The sequence below is a fragment of the Drosophila pseudoobscura genome, chromosome 3, assembly GCF_009870125.1.
Source record: "Drosophila pseudoobscura strain MV-25-SWS-2005 chromosome 3, UCI_Dpse_MV25, whole genome shotgun sequence".
NCBI lineage: Eukaryota > Metazoa > Arthropoda > Insecta > Diptera > Drosophilidae > Drosophila > Drosophila pseudoobscura.
This window is the reverse complement of record NC_046680.1, coordinates 6936155-6958343: the sequence shown is the minus strand read 5'-3', so window position 1 is coordinate 6958343 and position 22189 is coordinate 6936155. Positions and strand designations below refer to the sequence as shown.

General features: G+C 45.7%; 3 protein-coding genes across 3 annotated transcripts in view; 1 reads left to right on the top strand and 2 right to left on the bottom strand.

Moving 5' to 3' along the window:
• The first annotated feature begins 7603 nt into the window (after positions 1 to 7603).
• LOC26533177 (uncharacterized) lies at positions 7604 to 8270 on the top strand. The gene is made up of 3 exons (XM_015183816.2): positions 7604 to 7712; positions 7766 to 7852; positions 7908 to 8270. The coding sequence occupies exons 1-3, from the start codon at positions 7679 to 7681 to the stop codon at positions 8021 to 8023; spliced, it is 237 nt and encodes a 78-aa protein (XP_015039302.2). The 5' UTR covers positions 7604 to 7678; the 3' UTR covers positions 8024 to 8270.
• Positions 8271 to 13309: 5039 nt separating this feature from the next.
• Positions 13310 to 13869, bottom strand: LOC6898202 (cuticle protein 16.5). Its single transcript, XM_002138235.3, has 2 exons — positions 13756 to 13869; positions 13310 to 13682 (listed from the first exon to the last, which is right to left on the bottom strand). The coding sequence occupies exons 1-2, from the start codon at positions 13759 to 13761 to the stop codon at positions 13389 to 13391; spliced, it is 300 nt and encodes a 99-aa protein (XP_002138271.3). The 5' UTR covers positions 13762 to 13869; the 3' UTR covers positions 13310 to 13388.
• Positions 13870 to 16381: 2512 nt separating this feature from the next.
• The window catches only part of side-V (sidestep V), a 53295-nt gene continuing 47487 nt past the window's right edge, over positions 16382 to 22189 (bottom strand). The window contains exons 11-14 of the mRNA XM_033377310.1: positions 21282 to 22070; positions 19743 to 20042; positions 19200 to 19600; positions 16382 to 17895 (exon numbers count right to left, since the gene is read on the bottom strand). Of these exons, the coding sequence (XP_033233201.1) occupies positions 17308 to 17895; positions 19200 to 19600; positions 19743 to 20042; positions 21282 to 22070 (2078 nt within the window). The 3' untranslated portion in view covers positions 16382 to 17307. The remainder of the gene's footprint in view (positions 17896 to 19199; positions 19601 to 19742; positions 20043 to 21281; positions 22071 to 22189) is intronic.

Here is a 22189-nt window from a genome sequence, read left to right as displayed (position 1 = left end):
ATTAGGAATTGCTTACAAATTGTTAACCAAGCCGTGAACTTGCTTCCGAAAATTCTTGTAAACTTTAAAGTGTCATCCCTGATGATGATGCCCCACCGCAAGCAGCTGTAGACAATTTCCTGCTCCCTTTCTCTCTCTCTCTCTCTCTCTCTCTCGCTCTCTTTGTCACCGAGTATATGTAAAATTTTCCCCAGATGCTGAGAATTGCAACTAATTCCATGAAGAAGCAGCAGTGGTAGCAGCAGCAGCCGAAGGAGGACGACGAAGACAGGGCCCAAGCCAAATCAGTTGCGCTCTAAACTTTTGCAGAACTTGCCACACGCATACACAGAGATCTCTCATTTGGAAAACTTTAAAATTAGTTAAGTTGGAGCCCAGATATCCAATAATGCAGCCCCGAAAATGTGAACAAACAAATTTATCTGCGAGAGGAGACAGGGACCCTCTCCGTGCTTACATTTGAATGGATTGGTCCTGGTCTGGGTTGGGATTCAGTTTGGGTTTGGTCATGGGTGGGGGTTTTGGTGCGGGGGGATACTCGTATATTTGCATCAACTTTTGCCTGCTTGGGTGCGCTTTGATGTGGCCCCAGACTGCGGTAGACTCGTACTCGTACTCGACTCCTCGGCAGCAACAAACTTGATCAGAAACTTTCAATCAAATTAGCCCCGATGCATGCCCAAGCTCATGCATGTTCTGGTGCCAAGAAATGGGATGGGAGAATACTGTTAAAGTTTTCATCTGGGTAATGGATGTTAATTATTTTTAGTTGGTCTAATGAGGAAGCCCGGAGATACTCTCGGCCCCATTGTCTCCTTAAGCTGCTGTGCGGGAAAGTGAAAGTGCGGAGGAGTCTGCAGCTACTGAAATTTGTGCGGAGCAGCTGGGAAAGAAGTTAAAAGGACAATTTACCGTCTCCTTGGGCTTCTCATTCGCCTTCTGGTTGTGCTCCCACTTCTGATGCTGCTTCTGGTGGTGCTTCTGCCTCTGCACTTTGCCTTGGGAATGCATGAAAGGGAAAAGCACAAAAACATTTCACGTTTCCAACTTTGTTCGTTTTTTCTAGTTTTCCTTTCAAGCATTCCCTCTTCTCTTGTGGGTTTTGGGGTTTAAGCCATCGCAAAGCAGTGCACTGCCAACGAAATTTAAGGAGATGCCATGGTTCGGGAATGTGTCGGGGGTTCGAGGTTGGGGCTCGGTTGGGCGTTAAGGGTTGAAATTGGGGCTGGCTGGTGGCATGGCCTCAACTTGAAGCAAAACACTTAAGTTTTAACCCAAATTGTTGCCAACAAAGCGGTTAGTCTAACATTCTTTTTGAGACAATTTTGCAAAAAAACTGCTTTCCAACATGAGAGTAGACCACCCACACACAAACAAACGAACATATGTGTGTACGGATGGATGTGTGCATAAAGCAAGCTGTGAACATCTAAAGAGTAAACAAGGCATCCAAAGAGCCAAGGGGCAGCCCTGGATCTGCCCCAAAGCTAAGTAACAATAAACGTTTCAGAGAGCAGCGAGAGCCTGTGGCGCTTGGTCCTCACAAGACTTTGATATCAAGACAGAAAAGAGTTCTTAGGTGGGATTTAGGCTATATTTCAACTTCAGTTAAGCACGGTAAGGATTTAGGTTAAGAGCGAGTCTGAGTTGGGGGGTGGATATCAATGAGAAGAGCTATCCTTAGGCCATAATTCATACTCAAAGAAAGAAAAATAGAGAAATAATAAAAGATTGGGTAATAGAAAGAGCAAAACAGTGCTTAAAAACTAGACAATCGCCTGGATGGGCGACATATGCAAAAGGCCACTCACATGTTGGACCAACTATTATTGCCCACTCATCACGCCCGTCCCCCTCCCGCCACCACTCAAATGCCCGCGGCAGCTCCTGGCTGTGTGTTAGCCATGTCTGGCCTGCCTGCCAGCGACATGTTGACCTTAAAAAACTTGACGTGTTCAAATGTTGCAAAACAACTCGAGGGCTTTCGACTTGAGCACTTTTTCTGTTCACTGTTCGCCGTTCGCCGTTTGCTGTTCGGTTCTTTTTGCTTTTGATGATGAGGACGAGGACGACGACGAGGACGAGGATGGTATATGGCTGTATGCTCCTCTCTTTTCCTCTTTTAATCTGTGCTCCACTGTGTGTGTGTACGTGTATGTGTGAGTGTGTCTCTCCATCCTGTTCCGACTTTCTGTTTGACGCACATGAAGTGCCGCTCTTGAAATATGCTTTTTTTTGCATTTGGCCAAAGGAAAAGCAAGCGGGGGAAAATTGGGGGTGTTGTGGCACCACCACAGGCGGGACAGGGTGGTGTGGAAAATGTGTTTTGACAAGTGTCACTTATGCATTGCTACTATGAAATATCCCAAGCTGCTTTCGCTCGCTCCTGCCACATCGAACTGCGGCTTGTTGTTGCAACTGCAATTGAGTCTAAGAGGGGGGGAGGGCCACATGGATGTGTGTGTGTGTCTAATCAATACCATCTAATTTCGAGTGAGCCGTGAGGGATAGAAATATGTTCAAAGGATGTAATTAATTTGATCAGAGCAATGGCGGCTTCTGTAGGCTAGAAAGCCTGTATAGAGAGTAGAAGCTGTATTTTTCCAAAAATAATAAAACTAATCCTCTCTTATATAAAAATTTTGATTAGTTCCATCTACAGCCAATTGATAAAATCCCTTGGGGTACGCCGGGAAGCACTACACAAATTACAAAAAAACCAAATCCCCATAGAGCTGGCAAGTTTAGAGCCAGCTCCCAAATCGGGGCTGGCAGATAACCCGCTCCGTGGACCAAGGCATTTGGTATGCGAACCTTTTTCGTGCTTAAATTTCACAAATAGATGGCACACACAAAAGCCGTTCGGCACTCCAGGGACATTGCTATAAATATTAAAGCAAAGTGCGCCGACTGCGCTGCAAGAGAATATTTAATATATATATATATTTTGATATAAATTTAAGGCCTTCGCTATTCCCTGGGCAAGTCGGCTCATGGGCTCTCGCGGCGTATACGTAATGCGGCCATTAATATTTAGGCCACGCTAAAGATTTGTCCGATACAAGACTTTAAAGAAAGGCTCTTAAGTCGGCGCTTAGTTCAACGCGCAACTTCTCTCAATCGTCCCCAGGGTCTCTCTCAGTCATTTGTCAGTGGGTTAAAGTTTTCCACGGAAAACTGGAGCAGAGCGAGTCCAACGCTCTGTTAATTAGCATTTTACCGCAATCAAACGGGGTTCACCACTCTGTTCGCTCTACTAGGCCCCGTGGCCGGGCTGGCAAATGGCAAATTGGAATGTAAAATGCGATAGATGTGGAGCCGGGTTGGCTGTGCCCAGGCCATCTCTGGAGGAATTAGCCTTCCTTGGGTAATGTGCTTTTCAATTGCTGCTAATCATGAAATATTTAAGCCTATCCCCTGGCGGAAATCTCTCTGGAATTGTTATATTTCGGCTGGTAATGAAATACTAAGAAATCATATGAAATGATCAGAGGTTCGTGGGGATTGAGGAGAGTTTTCTGGGGTCGTATGGTTTTGGAATGTAGTTTCCGCTTTACCATTTGTTTCATTAGCTATTCGCACTTTTCAAAGTTATATGCGATGGCAAATGGGCTCCAACAATTACTGCAACCACTAAATATCAATCCTCCCATCTCCCATGCTTCGACTATTGGGGGTATTAGCATAACAGACACTTTGTAGTGTCCGCACTTTGCCGGTCTTCGGTGCCTGCCGCCTCTCCCGTGCTCTACTGCATAGTTTTTCACACCTTTTGTTCACTCTTGGAATTTTCTTTACCCTGTAGTTACACAATGACATTTGGGTCAAATGCGTATAAATTTTAAGGCGAAACATTCCTTGTGGGTCTGCAACGTTTAGGACCACATTCCAGAACAGACAGAACCAGAGGGAGAATGAGGGCGGGAGAATGGAGTGGCTTTTTTCCTTTGGCTAAAAATCAAAGGCAAGTGGAAATTGAGATCCAGAATGGGAAACGCTCAAAAGCAATTACAAATTCCGGTTGTGTCATTCTCGGCTCTGTCGAAGCGGAAGTCATTATCGTGGCAAACAAAACCTAATAGAGATGGGGGTATATGGTATATATCCCTAAACATGCCTGTCCTCTCCCCAACCCATACCCAGCCCACGGGCAAACCGCAGTAACAAAAACTGTAACACACCATTACATACATTTGCGACAACTTGGGCGGGGTTCCGGGCTTGAGTCTGGGTCTGGGTATTGCTGGCTTTGACTACACACGGCTACACGGCTACACGGCTACTGGTTTTGTCCTCATTATCGAGTTAATTATGTGTGTGTGACCGTCTTTATCTGAGAGTGTTTGAGTGTGTGTCTGTGGTTGTATCTGTGTATCTGTGTGTGCGTGTGACCAAAGGTAATTACAGAAATGCTTCCATTGTTGGCCAATTCGGATAGCTTTTGCCATCCGATTTTGGGTTCCTGCCTCCTTGGCTGTGCTCCTTGTGTGTGTTTGCTCAACGCCCTGTCCCGTCCCGCCCCGTCCCGCCCCGGACCTTTCGTTCCCACATTTGTGCAGAGTTCCCTTGAGTTTTGCACCTTCCGCATCGATTGTAATTAATTTGCAAGGCGACTGCCCTAACGATGTGGTTCGTGGTCTATTTAAAGTGATGAATAGCCCAAGACACGGAGTAAATCTCACTCGTACTGTCTGCTCATTTATGTGGGCCTGTTCTGTGGGCTAGTGATAGGATCTCCGTTTCGAGCGATGGCGGGAATATGTTAACCCATCATTTACACGAAATAATCAAGATTTGGTCCATCTCAGTATCATTGTCGCCCCATCTGTTCGCCTGACGCTCACGGGTGCGGCGATGGGTAGACGGAGACCCAACTCAATGATTCTGATCCTGAAGGTTAATTACATTTATCCACAACGCAATGGAACCCGCAGGACATTGACTTAATTTCCATGCCGTGTTCCCTCCCCTCCCCTCCCCTCCCCTCCCCACCCGCTTCATTCTTTATTTTTTTCGTTTCTGTTTGGTTTTCAATTTTTTTTAAATGCTGGCAAGAAAATGAAGAAAAAGTCGAGACCAAAGTGCTGCCAGCAATTTTCCCTGTCTCTGGGTTCGGTTCGTCTCTCCTTCCCCTCCATCCGCACATCTCTTTATTCTTTGGTATCTTTTTTTCGTGATACTCGTTGAAGCGCCTAAATGGTAATTAAAAATTGTTGCATTGCCGCTCGAATGCGTCCGCTATTTATGTAGTTTGGGGGCTTTCTGTAATTTCTTCATGGGTAGCCATCGAGTTTAAGGTTCAGTGGATTCAATTTATGTATTTTATATTTTTTGTGCAAATTCGGGGGATTTTAAGAGGATTTTCTTTCCTAGAAACCATTTTATTCTTTGTTTAATTCCTGTTTAAGCTGGATTCCGCGTTTTAGTGGTGCTTTCAGCTTGTTATCGTTACTGTTTATCGTTGATTAACTAACGTTTACTTATCGATGCTTTTTTCACTATTCCTTATCAAAATTTTAGCTCTCTTTAAAGTCACTCGCAGAGTAGTATTCTACTCACTTAGTTCTTTCTTTGTTCCAAGTTCCAAACTCGGTGTTCATGTACTTGCAACTTTTTTAGATCAAATAAAACACTTTATGCTCAACTCCGAAAGAGCTTCAACACAATTTCGGTACATCGACGGGTATGTACGTATCTGTGGCCACCGCTCACGTGCCATGTGCTGGCCCCAGCCCCACTCCGCTGGGGAACACCTGCCACTGGCCGTGGACTGCCACTGGTACTGGTCCAAATTGCCAAATCGAATGCATTGCCAAAATAAATTCTGATTTGACAGCCAGGCAAGTACGAGTACTCGACTCGGTGTTCGGCAGCACCAACTTTTGGTAACTAGTATTTTGTGTAAGGTGTCAGCACGTTCCAAGTGAACCAAGCTGATGGGGAAAGGGAACCCCTTTCTCCTATGCATGATGACGCTGCCAGTGCTGGGATAATCCGCCAGCAGTTGTTGCACAGCTGTTGATGTTGCAGTGTCGCATCCCTAATCCTAATGCACGCAATGGGATGATGGGGTCACCGCAGCAGAGGGTTATGAAACCATATGGCTCAAAGTTATGCATATGTGTGCCCTTTTTCCACTCGTTTTGGCCAATCCCCCAACGTCCTGGCCCATTCAGCCATTGCCAGCTTAAACATATAATTTAGTTACGTCAGGGATTACACAGACACACAGGCACACGCACACACAAACACAAACACAGGAGTGCTGGAGTGCTGGAGTGAAAAGGAGACAGCAAGACATCAGGCATTCATCATTCATTGAAAAGGAAACGGCATCAGAATAATGACAAGGAAGGCATTTATGTGGCTTTCTTTTAACTGAAGCCTGATGGGGCCTTCCTTTGACTTGGCTCGCATGCTGAAATGCTTAACTTTTTCCGTCTAAGAGAGCTCCTCAAAGGCAAGAAGCGATAGACAGCCAGTGGGAAATAAACGAGGGGAAAACGGGTAGTCATTCACTAATTATGTTGATGAATATGTATGATGATGTGTGGCGGAGGAAGCTCTCCATGTGAAAAGCGCTTTCTTTTTGAATTAAGTCTGTACTGTGTTTACAATTAGCAGAACTTCAGGCTTCTAAAGAAACAATAAGCTACTTTAAACAGACAGTGGCATCTCCTGTCCTCTCCCCTCCCTCGTGCCACAAGAGGCAAACACAAATCGTATCCGGCGGATCCCGGTGTCATGCCGAAGGCGGAAGAGCCCGACAGGAGAGCACGGATTCCATACTCGAACCGCAACGGATGGTTGTCGAAACCGATTAGGGGGGGCTAGCATTGCACTCGATTCGCCCCCTGCGACGAGTCACGAAGCATGCCACCAAAACTCGAAGTATGCAACAAAATGCGAACTTTTTACAACAATATTTTATGTACTTTGTATTTGCTCGTAGTTTTGGCTGCCGCACCGCCATAATTTTGTCAATAATATTTGTTTGTTTTGGCCATAAATGCAAGTCTCCTTTTATTAGTGGTTCTCCTGTTCCTCTTTATTTCGGCGTGTCAATGGCAGCCCGACCGATATTGATATACGAGCGGGAGTCATGCAATGCGGCAAATGATAAACAGCAACGCCTCCAATAACAGATACAATTGGGCAAGGTGAGGCAGGCAGACAGGCAGGCAGGCGAGCTGGGGGCGGCAATAAGAGGCCAGCAGACGCCCCGAATGAGGTAAGAGTTGGTATAAATAGAAAACCGAATGAAATTAATGCGGTACATGCAATTGAAAGTGAATAAAGTGTGGAAGAAAGTTTGACAGCTCGAAGCAATGATAAAGGAGAGGCATTCAGAAGGGAGATCCCTCAAGAAAGCTCTGAAATGGAGCTAGAGGGTGTCTATTACTAATTACTCTTTCTACTAAACGGCACTGAAGATGTGTATCTTTGAATTCCACCTTTAAAAAAGCTGGCCATTAATTGATTATATGAATTCCAATGACTCAAAGAGAAACAGCTAATTTCCAAGCCACAATTAATGATAAAATCACACAAATGTTAAACGATAGATAGAAAGACAGCTGTTCGGGGCTGCATGTTGGAATAAAGTGGACTTGAATGGGTGGAAGAGAGCCCAGTCCTCAACGAACGGTTCGAGGGAACAGCAAAGCGTTCCAGTTCGATGGCCAGCAATGAAAGTCTCACAGATCTTACAGGTAGTAGTCATCGACACGAATGAGTTCCGCCACAAAAGCAATTTACATTGCAGTATCTGTAGCATCAGAGGAGGAAAGGGCCCACAACAACTTGATGATGATTATTGCCACCTTGTCCTGGGTGCTGCTCAGCATTATAAGTGAGCCAAAACGAAACGAGGAGCTGCCTTGATAACTACCTTTCTTCCCCTCCAGCTCTGTTCATTTACTGCTGCAACTATTGGCAGGTGCTCAGGTCGAGGCCGCGTCACCACCAGAGAGAATCCGAATCTGAAGTCCAACAAAACACCCTGCTCTCATTGGATAATTAGCAGGGCCCTAAAGAGTCGACCAATCGACCATGATTAGAAGAAGGATTATTGCCAAAAGGGGGAAAACCACAATAAAGGAAGCGAGAAGCAGTGCAACAGCTGTCGGCGATCATCTTTTGGGCACCGGCCATATGGCCGTGCGCAGCGGCAGCTTCCATTTCCATTTTCCATTTCCGTTTCCGTTAAGTTAATTCCACACGACAGCAGCAAAACAGAAAAGAAAAAACCCAACCAAAAAAGAGGAAAATTCCATGTGTTGCTGTTTCCCCTCTTTTTTTTGTTTAGTTTACAATTTCTCTCAGTTTTTCATTTCGTCGTTTCGCTTCCTTGTTGCTCTGAAAAATATTTCACTTCTTCAGCCATAGGAAGGGGGCAGGAGAGAGGCGAGAGTTAAGCAGACCTGAGATATTTGCTGGAAGAGTTTTCATTTCTTTTGCTGGAAAAGTGAAAAGCATCTTTTATGCAAATTTACCAGTTGGAGCCAGGGAGCCAGGGAGCAGTCAGCAGGCGGCAGGTAGCCGGGTGCGGGGCAGGAAGTCAGAAGGGGCTGGCAGACAGGCGTGGCAGGCCGGAGCTAACATGACTTCCGCTCTTTAACTGGCTTAATGCTCCAAAGGCAAAAGCAAAACAAGAGTTGGGCATACCCCCTCCTAAAAAAGGTAAAAATTATTTGATTAAAGTCGAGTGCAAAGCGGAGCAAAGCTGAAGGTAAACAGATATCTTTGCGACTGCCCCAACCTTATCCGAAGCTCTACAGACATATCATGGGAGGAGGCAATGCCAGGAGACTGCCAAGACATCAAAGTAAAGGAATTTACATACGAGTACATACGAAAATAGACACATTTGTTGTCTTACTTCTGCCCTTCCCCACTTTACATTCTTTGTGGCTTTTTTTCCTGGATTTAACTCGGGCTTTCGATTAGAGATCTGTATTGAAAGCATTCCGGAAAATTGGAAAATGAAGACAGCAGCTTACACACAAAGCCATCACAGCTGAGGCTTTCCTTTAAAGACTATCTATTAAGCTTAAGAAGTATTCTCCTTTCACTAGTTGAATACCCAAAGAGTCCTAAAGTTCCTGGTTGAAACTTTGACATAAATTTGACAGCACTCAGAATCATCTAGTGGAGCTTTATAAGCCTCTTAAAATCCTTCTCTTACAACAAACTTTAAATGTAATCCTCCGTATCCCATTGACGGTGGCACACATCATTACCATTCCCTTTGCGCAGACACTCAGTCTTTGTGAATCTCTAAAATTTCATCAAACCGAATCGATTTGATGAAAGCCTTTGGTAACCCTTCGTCACAGGCCAGAGGTGACTTCCCAATCGGAGGAACTCTTGAGAAAAGTTTTCGCTGGCAGCAAATCAAATGCCGATTATCGCATAGTTAGTTGCACTCTCAAAGGGAATGGGCGCCTGAGGAGTCCGTGGCAGTGGCAGCCAAAATGTTGGCACGGGTCGGGGACTGGCACCGAATGGAGCCCGAATTCCCCCAACTCTTGTGGGAGAAGCCACGACTGCTCTCTCATTATCGGCGTGTTTGTTTTATGAAGGTCGTTTCCAACAGCCCGCACAAAAGGATTTGGGGCACGCACGCACAGACATCGTCATTGTCGTCACCATTCAGTCGACTCCCGCTCCCGCTCCCGCTCTCGCTCCTCTCCTACCACTTGTCCCACCATTTAAGGCAGCTTCGAAGCCATTTTTGGCATTGTTATCTAGGTGGTGCTATTCCTTTTGCCTGCTCTTGGCCCACTCCTCCATCCGTCTCGCACTTTTCCAGCTTCTGTTGACACTTTTCGTTATTGTTGGCTGTTGACTGGTCCATCCCAATGATATCTTTGATAAATCTCGGCTTTCGCTTGTCCAAGCAACCAAAAATTTGTCTCAACTTGGCCAAGTGCTAATAGGAGCGGAGCCGCCAGTGGGCGGAGTGCGGATGAGTGGCAGAAGGCCGCTCAAGTTCCTCATAATTGCTTATGACGAACAGTCGGAATAAATCTGTTTCCTAGCTTGCCTTTTCTCTGCCACGAGAGTGGGTGGCGGGGCGTGGGTCGGCGGTCGAGGGTCGTTGGTTAGACCTGGAGTCTGGCTCTACGCATTAAATTATTTCTCATTATTGACAGTTTATCAAATTGATTTAACAAACCTCATGGCTGTCTCTGTTGCTCCTCCTCCATTTCTCCCCCTCCCCTTTTAGCCAGCCTTAAGTGTCTTCGTGATAAATGTTATCGTTGTTTGCTGGCCTCCCTCCATCCTTTCCTACAACTTGCTTTCGCTCTCTCTCTCTGTCCCTCTCTTCTAACTAAGCTTAAATGTGCTTTTCCTGCTCTTCCTTATGGTGTGTTTATGTGCTTCTGTGTGCCTGTGCGCCTGAGTGTGTGTGCGGAATTTATGTAATGCTCAAAGTTGAAGCATACTTTTCGGCTGTTTGCTTAATGTTTCTACTGCTACCGCTTCTGTTCCCATCCCCCCACAAAATTTTTAGTTAATTTTAGTTTGTTTGCACAGTAAAGTGTGCTCAAACCGGCTGAATGTTTTATTAATTTAAAAAAGAAAACAAAACTTTTCTACGTTTTAAATATGTATATTCCTATCATGAAATAGTAATTCGGGTCGAATGATGCATGGAAGATGGCAAAAAGTTCTGTATGTATGTATGTGTGTATATACCAAAAGATGAGAATCTGAGAATATACCAAATCTGGTGAGATTTCTGAGGGCAGTGACAACGGATTAGCCTAGAAATTAGCAGAGCTTGGCATAAGAAAACTGTACAGGAGGCAGGAGATAAAAGCGAGAAAATTTCGAATAAAATAATAACCAAAAATTATTCAAAATTTCGAATAAGTTTTGAATTTAGAACAGTTTTTGTGAGAACACGAAGAGTGAGAACAGATTTTATAGCGCTGTAAAGAATATACTGTTTTTTGTGAGAACAGTTTTTGTGAGAACAACTGTTGTGGGAATAGTTTTTGTGGGAGCAGTTTCATATTATTGAAATTATGAAAAGTGAGAACAGGGGGAATAGCGATGAAAAACTATACTTTTCTGTTTAGTGGGAACAGTTGCACGTCTTGTGGAAATATGAAATATTACCAACAAAGTATTAAAAAATAGAAAACCGTGTACAACGTGCGATTGCATACTCAAATCACTGATTTCTGCTCTCAATAGCATTTTTAACTCAAACGGAGCACCGGCAAGCCATTTATCTGATGCGAATTATCAATCAGATCGGAGCTTGTGCCCTTTGTTGCCGGGCATGAGGCAATTGCCGGCGCTGCCATGGCAATTGTTCTCATTTCCCCCATTGACAGAGCCAAGAAATATGAAATAATAATGCCAACGGAATCGATGTCTTGACAAGGGACCCTTGCCCCGCGCCCCGCTCCCCGCGCCCCGCTGTAACTACAGGATACTCGTGCTTCAGCGGAGGATGCGTCGATTCAAATGGAATTGCCAGTAGGAGCGGAGCCAAGAAGTGAACCGAACAGCAAACAACAGTCGAGAGGCGACAGAGAGGAAAGCTGTTTCTGTAAGCAGAAATAATCCGATATTCATTTCCCTTTTCCATTGCCACCATTGCCATTGAAAGCTATTTGTTGTGTACATATGTACGGGCCGAGTAGTCGTACATTTGATGGGCATATTGTACATTGTATGTTTGCATTCATGTTTTGTTGTTCCATTGTAATTAAGCCTTTGTTGGAAAGTGAAGTGCATATTAAACATCTCCCCGGGTATTTGGCAGCGTCTCAAGTGGGACTGCAAGAACTGTACCCTGTTGTTTGCCATTGAATATGATGATTCCATTCAGGAATGTCACGTCCTTGATGCCTAGTGCGTCTCCCCGAAGTGCAGCTGGGCGGAAAATCATCGTCCCTCTGACTGTTCTTAGTCATAATTCTTTGTTTGTTTTCAAATAACATTTAGACACAAAACCTTTCACTTTAGTCGATTTGTTTTGGTCACTTAATTGTCGACAGGTTTTTTCATTCATAATTTATTCACAATTCCATCTATTTCCATTCGACCCGAAGGAAAATTTCTATTTTCTCTGTTGACTTTTGCATAATTTATGCCTAAAGCAAAACGACAGAAGGAAGATGGTTGAATCCGGAATACGGGAACCTACCCAAATACATTTGTCCGTGCGTACACATTTTTGAAACTGTCATTGCCAAAATGGTTAATTAAATATTTACTTGGCAAAACAGTGGTAAAACGTTGATTAATTATTTAAAATCTTCTGTCAGAAGTCAGATCTAAACACAGCCCGAGTCTGGGCCGGGCTGGGTCTCGGGCTCTCTTCTGACAGAACGCTTACCATAAATGGAATCATATCGAGATTTCGCAACTGTTGACTGCTCTTGCTGCTATTTGTTGCTGACTGAAAACTTTGTAAAGTTTTTGCCACCCACTCAAGCCAGCCCCTGCTCTGCTTTCGTCTCAACCCACTGTGTGATTTTTCGACTTGCCGACACTTGTTTTTCGGGGGCAGGACGGGGGCAGGAGCAGAGACCTCAAGACAGAGCGGTCTAAGTGATTTAGGCTAAAGTTTTTCACCGGAAATGTAGCGAGGAAAACTTTTGTTGTTGCGCATAATCGTTTGCCGGAAGTTGATCAAAAAGGGGGGAATACTTTTACCCGCCGACGATAGGTGCATTATGAAGCAATCAATAAATTTACTTGGGCGATTACTTGGCTGGGAACCGAGATGCCTAGCCAAGCACTTTGTCCCCTATCAGGCTCCAGGTACAAGAGTATGTGGCACTTATGCTGAGGTTTATGCGACGACAATGACGGCTGCCTCCTCACGTATGTGTGGCACGTGGCTGTGCTGTGGCAGTCATAATTCATTTGCATAACATTAACGGGCAGGCGGATGCCGCAGCATGAGCCACTTGCCGGGCGTCTAAGCCGAGTTTAAATAAATTATTTATGGAAACGAATTAACCGTAAGCAGTTAGCCGGAGACAGCTGCAGGACTGCCAGGTGCAGGCATGAAAAGTGGGCCTAGGATATGGTTTACCAGGAGCATACCCGTAGCCAGGCACAACAGCAGGAGGGCTGTGAGTGGCCATGGAAGTTGTGTGTTAATAAAGACCTCTAGGACCTTTAAAATACTCTAATGAAAGTCCGCTGATTCAAGAAATAAACTATTAAAAGTCCGATGTGGTTCCAAGTTCCAATCTTCTCCTCCATCCATGGAAAAATAGTTGAGAGATCTATTGTCCCCTACTGATTCCCCCACATTTAAGATTATTTTCCAACATTTATGGGTTAGCTTTCAACTTTATTTAATTTCACAAATCCTTGACATAATTCCATTTCATTTGATCGATCCAAAGCGCTTACTTCTTCAGCAAGGTGGAGACCACAGCGGGGCCAGCGGCATAGGTGGTGACGGGAGCGGCGTAGGCCGAATAGACCGAGGGCGATCCCAGATACGCGGAGGAGTAGACCGAAGGAGCGTAGGCGGAGTAGGCACGTGGATAGGCGGCGGAGTAGGTGGTCACCGGAGCGGCATAGGCCAGGCCTGGGGCTGCGGCGTAGGTCAGGGCCGGAGCAGCCGCATAGGTGGCCACAGCGGGAGCCACGACATGAGCCTGGGCGGCGGCGATGAAGAGAGCCAAGCAGATGAGGAACTAAACAGAACAAAAAGATGAATGAGATTAGAAATATCCTCCTGAAACAGTGCCAACTGTAAGGCTGACTCACCTTCATGTTGATGTTTGTTTTGGGTTTGTGTTGGACGAACGTTCTCAAAGATTGGAGGAAGTGCGTTGACTGATGCCATTCCCCAGAAAGGCCAGGGCTTTTATACCCAATCGAAGATCGAATTTTCAGAGAACAAGTTCTGCAATATGCGGATGTGGTAGCTAATCCGGGCATGCCATATCGAATGGATTAGCATTGTTCGGCTCTGTACAAGCTGCTCAATGAATATGTTCGTTTGCACAGACAACAGCCCTGACAAGGGTCCACGGACTGGCGGACGGAGGGACAGGCAGTAATGAGATCTCGATTGTTTGTCGGTTTGTGTGTGGGTCAAGTCTGGTGACAAGCCAAAAGCGCCAGCAAAGAGCTTTGTTAATGGCGGTAAACGAAAGTGGCGGCAAAGCGGAATCACACAAATATAATTACACTCGAACGGAAAGCGTAAGTGGCAACAAATCATTGTAATTTACGTCATCAGCAATTGAATCTTTGGCATTGACAGTGAAAATTCATGAAAACGATTAAGAGGACGTCTAAGGCCTGGATCCCGTTGAGTACTCAATAATCGATCAAAAACTAACCGATTTTTCGTGCGAAAGTGATACTTTTCATCGTAAAATATGTAGAGAATAGTATTGCCAGGAGCTTACTCTCGCGGAAAAGAACGCTGCCAGGAGGCTGTGCTGGACCTAGGCCTAACAAGGAGTTGGTTATATAGAGATCACCGTTACTAGATAGATCCCACAAAAACTGTTGTCTACCTACAACAAACACACAAATTATACATTCAATTTATGCTTACAACGAAATGTGTCAAAGTCTCTCTGGGGAGCAGACTCACACCCATCCACTCATCCACCTATCATTCCCATGTTCATGTCGGCAGAGCCACAGGACTCTGGTGTCCTGCTCAAATTACCCATATACTTGCCGCTTTGTAACTGTCAGAGAACGTAACGAACCGAACCAAAACAAAATGTTAAACATACGCGAAAAGAACGAGTGTGTGCCGCCTCATGTGGGGGGCGAAGGCTCATTAATAACAATTTATGAGCTGAGACACGAAATTAGTCTGTGACAAGTTTCGCCGCAGGATGTGGACACAACAAACATATATCCATCCATCCGCCCCACCCAGCCACACGCACACACACACATATGTTGCAAGTTCAGTTTTGACTTCGTCTGGGGGGGATTGCGTTAATTAATTCCAAAAGTGTGTTGCGTGTCCGGCCAAAAGGACAAATATGCGTACACGAACTCATGTCCTGTGGTCCGGTTGTTAAGGTTCCTTCCTCTATCTTTTCCCCTCCAGTAAATTATGAAAAATATTTCCAACTAAATCTGGGAAGAGCCTCAGAGAGCGTCTGTACTAGTGTTGGGTAAACATTGCTCATTTTGGTGAACATGTTCACTTGTTCTTTTTTAGTAAGTGAGTCAACTCACTCATATTGCTCACTTGCTCTCTTAGATTGCTCACTTACTCACTTGCTCACTTGCTCAGTTGCTCACTTGCTCACTCAGTTGTTCACTATTGCACAGATGATTCCAATTTTCGCTATACTTTCGAATTTTTGAAAGAGTAAACAGCTTTGCCGGTAAAAAAAAATGTGAATCGCAAAATGCCCTTTGAGGAGCAAAATTGCGCAAAAAGTGAGTAGAGAACAAGTGAACAAAAATGAACAAGTGAACAACAAAGAACAAGTGAGCAAAAAAGAACAAGTGAACAACAAAGAACAAGTGAACAGAAAAGAACAGCTTGGAAGGAACATGTTCAGTTGCTCACTTATGTGAACAACTCGTTTTTGTTCACTCAGTCATGAACAACACAACACTAGTCTGTACCATACCTTTCATTGGCAAAGAGTTACATGAACTTTCTTTTCTTCCCAAAATAATTTAAAAAAACTCTGCTGCTTTGATACACATTTTTTTCATAAATGTTCTTTATTCATTTTCCAGTTGGTTTTCAGCTCACATTTTGTTTGTTTTTTTATATTAAACTTTTATTTGCTTTACATTAAGGGGGCAGGGAGCTAACACAAATATAATCATGCTCAAACACAGAATAAATATCCTTCTTTCTTACAAATCAAGGGTTAATTTTACTCAAACTAGATTTAGGATTATGAAAATATATATTATGGAGTCGAATATTCTTAGCTTCTAAATCTAAACCAATATTAAATTTATTTTTTTAATTTTGTTTTATTTGTTTTCCAATTTATAATTCGAGTCACAATTCAATTTGATTTTGTCATTGAAGAAGCACTTTGCATGTTGAGAGGGGGGTCTTACGGATAGAACGCTAGATAGAGTTGAAAATTTGAAAATTGTTTTCGGGGCAGGTGGTGGTTGTAGTGGAGACACATTGAACTTTAGTTTGCGCACAGTCCGGCTATGGATACATACAGATCGATCATGCATACATACATATATATATTCATATTCATATCCTATATAGACTTGATAAAGGTTTTTGTTCGACAACAGATTTTTATAAAATTCAATTTCACATTTAACAAAATATGACGATGATTCGATGCACATAAACAATTACATACATGCATATGTACATATTCCATACTATCATATGGTGCTGTATCTTTCATACATATGTATCTAGTTTGCGCCTATTTTCAGATTCCTTTAATGTGGTCTCCTCCGCTGTTGTGGTTTTTTTTGTGCTATTTATGTATTATATTTATATAGAGATATGCCATTAAATTCTGTTATTTTATTATAATATATTCAGGGGGGATAGTCTTTTCGTAGATTCGCAATGTGACTAACTAAGTTCAATTGAGTTTAGGCTACGTTTTAGTGGCTAGTTTAAGTATTAGCTGACCTGCTTCCTAGCCTAATTACACATATACGCTTTATATACACACCTTATATATTTACGATTTCGCTATACTCGTATCTCGTATCTTAGCTAAAGTTTAAACTAGTGTTCTGTTCGGGTTTCGTGTCGTGTCGTGTATTTTCACAAGCATAGCTCTTTTGTTCACTGAAGTATTTGCGCACAAAGATCGTTCGGGCCTAACCCCACATTTGGTAAAGGAAGTGGGCCGCATCAAACATTCATTTCTATGGTACATAAGTAACTTAGGCATATATTACTCGTATGTAAATGCTTCTTTTTTCTTAGGTCGGGGCTAAACACTGCTATATCCAGTACATATATATATATATAGTGTATCCTATAGCTATATAGAGTTCTTTCTTATAAGGGGTTTTTGCTGCTTGAAGTCGGAAAGTCTTGTAAGAGTTTTGTTCGTTTCGCTTTCGAAAGAGATTTCTTATTTATTTTTTGTTTTTATTTAAAGCGAAACCCACGCCAGCGGCAGTTTTATTTCTATAATACAGATTTTTGGGATGCAGTTACCTCCTCGCCACAATTCCTCCTCTACTTCTCCACTCCTCCTCCTGCTGCTGCTGCTGCTCCTCTTAGACGATGGTGGTGCGCTCGGCGCCCAGCGCTGTGGTGGTGCACGTACTGCTCCCCCCTATGCAGACTATCTGACATTTGATGTCCTCTTTGGGTAACTCTCAGGAGCTCACCGTCTCGTAGTTCCCCCCGCCGGCCAGCAGCAGTGGCGACTGCACGCACACTGCAGGTGCCACACCACCCCCCAGCGTGGTGTAGGCGGTCTGGGAGCGGGGCGACGTCAGCAGCGATTGGGCGGCGCCGATGGTGATGTTGCCGCTGGTCACCGAGCTGGTCAGCGCCGCCGAGATGCCGCTCGTGTGGAGGCTGCCCGGATGGGGCAGCGTGTTGCAGGCACTCGCCCCGCCCACGCCAGCGCCGCCGCCGCCGCTGCTGTTGGTCTGCAGCGAACCGTTGGACTGGCCGCCGAGCAGGGGCATGGTGCAGGTGGTCGTGGAGCCGTAGGGCGAGGTGGGAGAGGTGCGCGTCTCATAGGCCGGCAGATGATAGCTAGTGGCACCGACTCCTCCGGGCATGCCACCACCACCGCCGACTCCCCGGCCTGGAATACGGGTGTAGATATTCGGCGGGGTGCGGGTGGAGAGCAGTGGCGGCGGGGCGGTGTAGACGGGACGCTGGGCGGCCGGGGCACGTTGCGGCGTGTTGTACAGGCTGAAGGCGGGGTTCGTTGTTAGCGACAGTTCACCGTACTGCGGGGGGAGGGGATACAAGAGGAGGGAAAGAGTTGATAGAGTGTTTAGTAATTATTAAACATAAGAAAAAAGTGTTCCTGCCGAATAATTAAAAAATAAAACTTTGATAGTACATTCATGGGGCAAAAATTCTGATCGAAAAATTTCGAAAGTGACCCACAAACACCAACAACTTCTAATGAGCTTGTTAAGCATTCGAGAGAGAGAGAGTTGGGGAAAACAACAGGGAAAAACAAGAAAAGCTGAACAAAAGCCAAACATTTTTCAACTTTTGCTGGCGAGTGGACACACAAAAACATTTGCCTCATCAAAATTTGATGGTTTCCTCCTCCCTGGAAAACCAGACAATGATACAAAAATGTCCAGAGTACTGCAGTGGAGTGATGGGGTGGTGGGACTGTGGTGGGTCAACAGAAACTTTGTTAGGGGTGGTGTCGGAAAACAAAGAAACTAATTTGGTAATTTATTTCGGCTAATTGGAAACATGAATGGGAATCAGGGATCATGGCAGAACGAAGCTTTAAATACCCTGCAGACTTTTGATCAAACGTTTGGTCAGTATTTCTGACTAAATCTATTGATGGGGAAACTTCAATGGAAGAGGAACTCTTACTCTAGTATCAGTCCTCTATATTTTGCTCCTGTTCTCTGAAGTATTCAAGCACTAATAAAAAGGCTCATTCCCCTAGAAAATCCTTTCAAGTTTTCCCTTTGGCTTGTGGTTCTCTTTCTTAGCCCTAAATCAATTTGGTCAAGTGTCTATAATGCGTAATAATAAGTTTCGTTACATGCAAGACAAACCCTTTCATTAGGGAAATTGGAGGAAAGTTTTTTGTACTCTGTGGTGGGAGAGAGGCGTTGATTAAGGGTTAGAGTTCGTTTTGTTCTTGTAATAGTTCTGGGCGAAAAAGTTAAGCGAATATTCTATACGGATGGTATGAAAATTCCGCTGAGAAGGCGGTAGACGCCTCCAACTCTGAATTCTGTACCTTTCTATATGGTCGCCTGAAAGTATGCTGCATTTTTTCCATGTGCATATCGTTATGTAGTTGTCATGTCAAGATGGCTGCTTAACTACATATTTTAAGACATATTCCATATTTAAGCATATCTACATACATATGACACTTACTTCAGCGAAGCTATTTTCTAGATCTAGAACTAACTCAACTTCTAACCCTAGGAGGAGCGCCCACCTCCCTTTAAGCCCCTTCTGCTTCCACCATATGCAAGCGCGAAGCGGATTGAGCGGTAGGGAATAGAGGAATCCCCAAACAATTGAATCCCATTTGAATTCTCACCTGCTTCCCGAAGGTGGGCGAAAGCGATGGTGGCGGCGGCGAGGCGGTGTTAATGCGCGTCGGTGGCGTATACAAAATTCGCTGCGATTCCATATTCAATCGGTCGAAGGCCTTCTCCTCCTGGTGGAACTCATCCTCGCTTGTCGCCTCCTGCGGCACCACATCCGGATTTTTGTCCTCCAGGCTGGAATGGCTACCCATATTACGGGATAGCGGCTCGGCGCTGCCCTTGTCCGCCTCGGTGGTGGTGGCATCCCCGCCATTGCCGTGCCGGCGACCGCGCTTGCTGCGGAATTTGATAAAGATCACCACACAAATGGCGACCAGAATCAACGTGGCGATGACGCCAACTAAGGCGCCCAGAAGCGGCGTCAATTGTACTAGCACAGCCGTCGATGAGGCTGCGGCATGGACAGGAAAAACGGAAAACAGGAAACAGATACGGGGGAAATTGTGAAAAATTGAATGACAAAAAGCGCACGTTGAAAAAACAATGCAACAGCGGGCCATGTGGCAACGTGGCGACACCTGACCGACACTCACCTGTTCGCAACAAAGGCGCTGAAAGCGTCCGGCCCCTCAATCGGTGGGCCACCTTGCTGGGCCCCTGCGCGTTCACGGCCGTCACTCGAATGACAAACACGGAATCGCTCGGCAAACGCTTCACCGTGAACTCCGGATACTTGTACGAGGCGTTGTAGAGTATCTGGCGATTCAGTTCGTCGTAGATCTGCACATGGAAGTACTGCGGTATGCCGCCATCGTAGCCGGGTGTGCACTGGATTTGCAAGGAATTGGCGGTGGCATTGAAGGCCGTACAGTTCTTCACCGGTTCGGGTAGGTCTATGAAAGAGAATAGAGCGATGGAAGGTGTTAGTTATGATAAATTGATTCCCAAGAACTCAATATTCCCTTCATTCCCATATCCTCTAAATATTTGTGACTCCAAAGCTGTACGCCTACGTTCCTCTTTCCGAAGTTGTTTTCGTTATGAAAACATGTCTATGATCTTCTATTCTTTCATTTTGTATCATCCTGCACAGGATATTTCTCTAATGGACCTTCAAAAAACCTTTTAATACAGCCAACCGTTCGCTGAGAGCGAGACATGGTGCCTGACCCTCAGGTGGACAGTTTCCCTGAAATGGAAATTCATGTTTTCCCTTCAACCTGCGCTGTCGCAAAAACCGAAATTCTCCCTAGTTTTCAGGCCATGGCCAGCGGTGGTTTTATAAATAAATGATGTGCGCTGGCAATTTATTGCATTTGATTATCAGATTATCGCCGAGCGCAGATTGCAGTTTGCTGCAACGGTGCAGCAATAGTGCAACACAGAGGCAGCAGCAGCAGCAATCGCGAAAGGGGAAGCAAACATGCAGATGGCGTTGGTAAACATGGCTTTTATTGCTGTCAGGGACATTCACATGAACGGGCCCAGTACGGACTGTCCGCGGATGCTGCAACGTGCGAGACGACATTGCAACGCGTTAAATCAACACGGCCATGCCATGCCGAGCGCCATGCCGAGCGCCGTGCCATGCCGTGCCGCGGAGTAGTAGTCTGTGGGCCAAATGTAAATAACAAGCAGAGATTCACTCACCTCACCTCACGAGTGAGGCTACGTGCTACGTGCAACAATTATCTACTGACCAGAGAACGAGGCATGCCCCACCCCAGACCGCCCAGTACCACCACAACCCGAATTGAGTAAACATGTTTGCTGTTGCGTTGGTATTTTGTTATGGGCCTCTCAATGGGAAATTAATTAAATATTTTTAAATATGTTTTCTTCTTTCCGATACCCTCTGATTGGTGCAGAACGGTGCACCATGTCTATGGCAAGATAGATCTAGAAGTCATGGTTTATAATGGCTCCCAAAGAGGAACGATAGGTGTCCCTTCAAATCTCAATCAAAGCTGAGTCGCTACTCCACATAGCTCCCATTCGAACGATAGTTCTTCCAGGGTATCCAATGTTTCGGCCACCGAGGCCACCCGCCTTTCCGCCTTTCCTTTCTGTTCCGGTTTTTCCTTTATCTTTCCACTACGAACCGCTGCACGAGTGGCAGGCAGGTAACTCACCTGCCGGCTGGATGTGGTACCAGCAGGGCTGGCTGTGGCCCATCGGGCTGCTGGCCACGCAGGAAATGGCGCCGAAGCTCTCGTAGCTCTCCACGTGGTAGCTGTACACGTTGTTCAGCGGGGGCGCCGTAGTTGTGGTGGGCATGGTCATGGCCTGGCGATGATGCTGCTGCTTGTGCAGTGCGGCCAGCCGCTTGCGCTCCATCATTTGGATGGAGGAGGACGAGGCAGAGCTGGATGCGTGATGGCCAGGGCTGTGGGAGTCGCTGCTGCCTCCAGGGCCACTCGACGACTGGCCTTGCAGCTGGGGCAGCTGTTTCCGCTGGGGCTGTTTGTTCTCCACATGGTTCTTGTGCACCATGTTGGAGTAGACCATTTGCGTGTAGGGCGTCTCCTCGCCATAGTCCTGATAGCCGTCCATCTCGTGCCCCACCGCCGGATAGTCCTCGTCCTCGAAGCGAACGGCCGACATGTCCACAATGCTGGCCGTGCGTCCGTGCCGGCCATGCAGCAGTCCCCGTTGCAGTCCGTGTGTGTGCTTCCTCTTGCTGCGCTGATAATATCCGCCCAGGTCCGAGCCGGAGCCAGGTCCGGAGCCGGAAGGCGATTTCAGCGACAGCAGGACCGGTCCGAGCTGCGGCAGCTCGATGAGACTCTCCAGCGAGTTGTTGAAGTGCCACTTGTAATTTAGATTATCGAGTGGATTCGCGTCCACCTCGCAGGTGATGTTGATTGTCTGCTTGAGTGCTGCACGTATAATCGTGGAGTCCGACTTGCACACGGGTGGATCTACGGGACGGAGAGACGGAGAGTGTGGGAAGGCGAAACAGAAGTGCAGGTTGAAGTTAAGTCAAGTCAGGTTAGGTCGGAGTGAGAGGTGGAGTGGAGTGGAGTGGAGTGGAGAGAGT